The sequence below is a fragment of the Atta cephalotes genome, assembly GCF_000143395.1.
Source record: "Atta cephalotes unplaced genomic scaffold scaffold00033, whole genome shotgun sequence".
In the NCBI taxonomy this organism is placed as follows: Eukaryota; Metazoa; Arthropoda; class Insecta; order Hymenoptera; family Formicidae; genus Atta; species Atta cephalotes.
Genome location: NW_012130097.1, coordinates 933,534 through 940,297, shown reverse-complemented (window position 1 = coordinate 940,297; position 6,764 = coordinate 933,534). Strand labels below are relative to the sequence as shown.

General features: G+C 29.5%; 1 protein-coding gene across 1 annotated transcript; it reads right to left on the bottom strand.

The window, feature by feature from the left end:
• Positions 1 to 814: 814 nt before the first annotated feature.
• LOC105621442 (xanthine dehydrogenase/oxidase-like) lies at positions 815 to 6,230 on the bottom strand. The gene is made up of 10 exons (XM_012202912.1): positions 5,672 to 6,230; positions 5,283 to 5,466; positions 4,435 to 4,731; positions 3,429 to 3,864; positions 2,505 to 2,633; positions 2,299 to 2,429; positions 1,656 to 1,914; positions 1,436 to 1,532; positions 1,139 to 1,249; positions 815 to 882 (listed from the first exon to the last, which is right to left on the bottom strand). The coding sequence occupies exons 1-10, from the start codon at positions 6,228 to 6,230 to the stop codon at positions 815 to 817; spliced, it is 2,271 nt and encodes a 756-aa protein (XP_012058302.1).
• Between the last annotated feature and the right edge of the window lie 534 nt (positions 6,231 to 6,764).

The following is a 6,764-nucleotide window of genomic DNA, read 5'->3' as shown; positions in this document are numbered from 1 at the left end:
TATATATATATATATATATATATACACACACATATATATATATATATATATATATATATATTTTAAGAATTATAGCTTTTATTAACAAAAAAAACTAAGAAAGTGTTTGACAATTTCAGTAAATTTAATTTATAAGTAAGAAAAATACTTTAAAGAATATATGTATAAAGAATATATTATGACATTATAATTACATGCATTCTGTAGAAATGATAATGGAATCGATATCGAATCGATGTCGATTCGACAACGAAAGCATCAAATCGACATCGAATTGATCATTGCTATTTTTGAAAGAGAGAAGTAAAATTCTTACATAATTAATATTCTTAAATTATTAGCAATTATAATTATGCAGATATAATTGTGATTTTCTGTATATGGGAGAGGGACGTAAACAATTTATTAAAAATGCTATTAGAAAAAATACTATATGTACTACAAGTAGAAAATTTCGCAAGAAGTATATTTATATCGAATTATTACATTTACTTTTTTATATTATATATTATTATTAATATCAATTATACATTATGTTGCAGATATTTTTGTGATATTTTCTACTTGTAGTACATCAGGCATTTAATAAACAATAGTTATTAAAAATATTTAACATTAGAAATGTGTTAGTTTATGTTTAAAACCTAATTAAATGAATTGTTCTGATAATTATTATTCTAAAATTTTTATCAAAAAAGAAAGATTAAGTAAATTGTTTTATATCAGGACTTCTACATTAAAATAGAAGAATAAACTATAATAAGCTTAAGAATTAGTTTAAAAGCACCAGTTTATTTATAAATCTCATTTTTGTTCACAACACCATATTATTCTTATTCGTTAAACCATTTAGAAGTATGCGTTCATTGGTACATGGTCCATCTGTAAAAATCATGAGTCACAAATGAATGCATATTACAATAATATATTTTATTTAAAAAATTATAAGTTTATAAAAAAAGAGAGAGAAAAAGATATTATATCTTGCAATAAAGAATATTTGTTTTTGTTGTGAAAAATGCCCCAATTAATGCAAGCCACAAAGTTGACTCCTCCTGTATGTTATCAACTATCTGTATGTACTATCCTATATGTAACAACGAACATACTTAATTATTATTTGTATTCGTGTTCTTACCTAATTGGTACCATACATCCTTATTTCCCACCTCTGCTCTAGCAGAGTTCAACGCATTGCGGATTGCGATCGGAATTACAAAAGCCATACAAAGCGGTGGTTCACCAGTTGCTGCAAAAAAAATTTCAATAATTAGACATTAAATTTTTCAATCTTTTCCGATCTGTTGTTTTTTATAATCGATTTTTTAGTTTAATATGAAGAAATTCACAAAAAAAATTATGAACTTTAAATTCTTAATTTTTTTTTAATAGATAATAAAAGAATTTAAATATGAAAATTGATAGAGTTTCTTACCTTTTGATCGAAGAACACCGAATGGATTAGGCGCGTTTCTGCGGAAAGATACACGGAAGTCCTCGGGAATATCTTTTATTCCTGGCGGTTTATAGTTCTATGACAAATAGAAATAAAATATTTTAAATTTAATCATTTTGGTCTAATATATTATAATAATATCAATTAATCGGAGCAATTATCCGATAGAGTTATTAGTTAAAAATTCAAAATAATGTACCCAAGTTCTGTCATTCGTTAATACTCCTGTTTTAGAGTCGTATATCAACTCTTCAGAAGTCCAGTATCCTATTCCCATCACGAAAGCACCCTCTACTTGACCGACATCGATCTCCGGATTTAAGCTTACACCCACATCTTCCATCAAGTCGACTCTTCTGATAATATGCTGGCCGGTTAACAGATCGATTTCTATCTCGGCAATAGTAGCGCCATAAATTTTATAAGGCTTGAGTGTATTATCCTGCGTGGGCGCGTACCTGTAGAAGTATAATAAATTATAATTAATAAATAAATAATAGACTAATAATAAATTAATAAGTAACTAAAAGAATATTATATTATATTTCCGCATCTTTTCTCAACATATAAAGATGCAATTTACAATACAACATAAAAATATGTTATTTATTTATCAAAACCGAACTGAAATTATTTATTTATTTATTATGGATATTGTTTTCAACCAAGAAATGCAAACGAAGCATTTAAACTACACAATGTACTAGTTTGTATCAAAAATATGATAATTATTTTTTTTATGAAAAAATATGATACTTTTAGAAGATCAAAATTTAATAATATTTATACGATACAATACATTATTATTATTGCGTTAAAAGTGAGTTTAATTAAATACTTACAAATAGCGCGCGCATAAATCAATATCCTTTAGATGTGCTGCAAGAACAAGTTCTTGCCAGCTTGGATTCTTCAGTTCTTCTTTTATCGGTTCGAGTCTCTTCAAAATTTCTTTGCAGCATTGAATCGCGGCCTAAAATCAAATCGTTTTTACACATCGCGTCTTTCTCGTTAAAACACTGTAAATTAAGCTAAATTGAGTCCTTACATATCCACAGGCCTCGCTAGCAATACTGCCTCCGGTAACTGAATTGTTTGGCGTTATTAAATTATTGGATGGTTTCACGGTGACTAAATCTACATCGATACCTAAAGTGTAAGCTGCTACTTGAGCAACCTATATAAAATAAATATTTTATAAATCGGAATGAAATACAAGCAGTGAAATAATCATTATTTTTCTACAGTCTAGCTTCTACTAGTTTTGTCATAAATTCTGTCAGTAATTTAAAAGAATAAAAAAACAATAGATAGACCTAAAGTTACATACATATAAACCATCTGTTTTTTATTCAAAATGCCCGTCTTTATTCCGCATATTTGCTTAAACGTTGAGACCATTCATCGATCGATTGGAAAGAATAATATTCTGTGCTCCATTCAAATTTCTGATTGGCCGTCTGAAAATCCATACCTTAACTCGCTGGACTATAAAGCTATGGAGCGTTTTAGTTGAAATGGTATGCAAGAAATTTCATTGTAAATAGCTCAAGCGTTCACTGTATCAGCAGTTGAACAGCTTCCTTTGGCAATTCTGCATAATCCGATCGATGAGTGGCTGTAACGTTTACGCAAATGTGTGCGGAATAAAGGCGGGCAATTCAAGTAAAATATAGATAGTTTTGTAGTTTTCTTCTTCTCTATTTTCAAATATGTATAACTTTGGGTCTATCTATTTTTATTATTTTTTTGCTCTATCCGTTTAAATTGACAGAATTTATGAAAATTTTTGAACATCTAAATCTTGAAATTTAATTTCTTTTCTACAACATTTAATTATGTGACATTTAATATTTTGACAAAATTGTTAATCATAATATAAATTATTTTAAAAATTCTCTTGAATATTCATATAGGCAAATTAGACAAATTAGGAATTAAAATAATTAGAAACAAAATTTCATTTGCGTACCTTGGTATTTATACCTTGGCCACATTCAATCCCACCGTGCGTCACGCAAACCGTACCGTCACGAGCACAGACCGACACCATAGCATTAAATTGGCCCCAGTAGCCGAATGAATACTTCATTGGTACTAGAGCGATGCCCTTTTTCTTCCAACGATTCTCATTATTAAATGTTTCAACGACTCGTTTTCGTATCTCATAATCAGCCGATTTCGATAGATCCTTTATCATAGATTCTAATACGAGCTTGTCCTCATCGTTCATATTCGCCAATCTGACCTGTAGTGGATCCTTTTTTGTCACTTTTGCAATGTGCTCCATTATATTCTCGATCATAGCAATTCCTTCCGTAGATCCTGGCGCTCGACAGTATGTGTTTGATGGTAAATCAGTTCGTACATCGAATCCATTGAACATCCAACTATCGACTGTGTAACAACTGTAAACAATCGGTAACAATTATCCACACTTAAGTAATGTCTTAAGACGTTAATGCAGTCTTCTGATTGATTCGTGACTTTTTAAGACGTATTTAAGACAGCCCTGAATATAAGATTTGTCTATGAATACCGGGCTTAAGAACTTAAAAATTTAATAAGACTAATGAAACTAATACAAAGTTAATATATTATAAAGAATTAACATAAATTGTATCTAATAAACTAATTGCTTGATCGCAAATTATTATTTTAGTTTGAAAAAAGTTTTATTTTATGATATTTAATAAAACAAATGTTATGAATGATTTAGATATATTATCATAATTTCCATTTCATTTCTCGTGGATTTCGCAAAAATTTTAGTGTTTAGTACAAGTCAAATAATAATTTAATAATTTAATTTATTTATAAATAATATCTTTTTTAAATTTTATATACTGATAAATGATGAATATTATATATTCAAAATTTACTTTTAAATTCTAAAATTTTGAATACATAAAAATTAATATTGGAGTATTATTAGAAAATACATTTTTTAAATTTATGTATAATTTTTTAATACATGCCTTCCAAAGTGATGCCATAGGACCCAAGCATGGGGATCATTGAAGTTACAGCCTCCGTTGGCCCAATATTTCGAATCATTATATTGAATAACTCCCTCGTTGTCTACCCCGACTTCGTATTCGTGGCGTGAAGAAATTCTTTTGCCCTGCGCTTGCATATTGCCCTCAATAGACATAATTAATCGTGCTGGGCGATTCAGTTTGTGACATACTAACGCGCAAGAACATGAGAATAATGCGTTCCGCGAGATTTTCGCTCCGTATCCGCCGCCGATTCGTCTGATGTGAACATTGACGCTACAAAAATTGAATTAATACGATTATTACTCTAATTTAATTTTATTTCTTTTGTTTGATTTATTCTTATTGGTCTGATACTACAAACAAAATCAATCATGTTATCCCCAGCAAACAAGAATGGATTGAAATGAATTGAAAAGGATCCAGATTTTCAAAAAGATTGATTCACGAATGTTAAAATGATTGTTTAATTTGATGTAAAAATGAATTTCGATCATGAATGCATTTTTATTCATTTATAGGAATTGCATGGAGCATATCTCTATGCCTTTCAATCTAAAAATAATATTAGCTCTTTCTGTGTATATTATAAATACTGTTCAATTCGAAATTTTGAATAGAAAATACAGTTTTTCAATCCAATTGCATCCAATTGAATATAATTGAATCCAATTAAATCTATTTAAATTCAAAAAAGTATGCGCTATTTAAAATACCATTCAGATAAAAAAAATTTCAATCTATTTTAATCCATTCCTTTTAATCCATTTCACTGGGTCACTATTAAATTAATAATATTCTCGAAATGATCGCGGGCGATGAATTACCTATTGTTCTTAACACCGAGAACATTCGCAATCGATATTTGAATGAGGTCCATCCATTGCGACGTTGGATAAACATCCATACCATCCTCTGCAGGAATGCAAACGCAGGACTGAGGCTCCATGGTATAATGGTATTGACTGCCGGTTAGGAATACGCCTTTTATCTTATGTTGAACGTTATCTCCTGTAAAGTAACACAAAAGGTTTAAGAAAAAGAATCGCTCTACCATTTCTACATTTTGAGGATTAGCAATAGCTACCTATACGATTTCGTATCAATAGAGATATTAAATTCCTTAAGTTACTCGGTTTTATTTTGTTTTATAATTGTGATTGGAAATTTTCAATTCTAATTTTTTTCTTTATCTTATTCAAATTTTAATTCACACCTTTCTTTTTCGCTGGAATGCTAATGCTTTTGAATCTGTTATCGTCTTTCGTAATGAGGGAATCTTCAATGGTTAATACCGGTTTCTTCTTCAAAGTCTCGGAGTACTTGATTTCTACTAATTTTGCGGCTTCATTGGCCAGATTATGCGTCTCGGCGGCGATCACGCCGATCACCTGACCAGCATAGAGAACCTCCTTTTCAGCGAACAACAACTCGTCATTTATCAACATCAATAGTTGGTTGGAAGCCGAGATGCACAAATTCTTGCCAGGTACATCCTTGGCGCTGAAGAATGCCACTACACCTTTCATAGCAAGCGCTTTGCTCGCATCTATGCTGTTGATCTTGCCATTAGCGACTTTCGCAAGTACAAGAGCGCAGAATACTTCTCCAGGGTACGGTGGAAGATCGTTGCAATACTGAGCCTCACCCGATGTCTGCTGGATCGCCTCCAACTTTACCATAGGTTTGTTCACCGGCCATACGTTTTTATCTGTGTCATAGTCTTGCGTACCTAAAGAGTAATCAGATTTTTTTATTAAAACAATCAGAAACATCTCACGACTTTTTATAAATAAATAGGTTTAAGAAATATTTCTCTATCCTTTTTAATATAAATATATTTTAATCTACATTTCAATATTATATGCATATAGAAATATAGATTTATAAAATATAAATGAAGAGCCATAGTTTTCCATTCCATTTTTTTTTCAATACATAACATAAGTATATGCATGAGTACGTAGAATGCAATAAGAAGAAAATTTAAGGCATTATTTTAGATAAAGTAAGACGGAAATAAAAAGATAACAAAATTGTGATAAATGTTTTGTCTTTTAATTAAATGTTTGAATATTCACGTGCTCTCTTTAGACATTTTTACTTGAATATTTAAACATTTGAAACATAATTAATAATTGAAAACAAAGTCTTATTTTCACTTTTTAATTTTAATTTTAATTTTCGCCCAATTTTTATCATTAAAATAACTCCTTAAATTTTTTCCATCTATTGTGGAACACCCTATGTAAAAAAATATTAAAACAAGTTTAACTCCTCATATATATATATATATATATATATATATA

What these genes read in the sequence shown, in the direction of transcription:
- LOC105621442 (XM_012202912.1), bottom strand. Translation starts at nt 6,230, where the DNA reads ATGTTTCTGATTGTTTTAATAAAAAAATCTGATTACTCTTTAGGTACG. An exon ending in CTCGGTGTTAAGAACAATAG is followed by an intron (nt 4,732 to 5,282) that starts GTAATTCATCGC and finishes CAATTTTTGTAG; the next exon opens with CGTCAATGTTCACATCAGAC. An exon ending in CGGTGTTCTTCGATCAAAAG is followed by an intron (nt 1,250 to 1,435) that starts GTAAGAAACTCT and finishes TTTTTTTTGCAG; the next exon opens with CAACTGGTGAACCACCGCTT.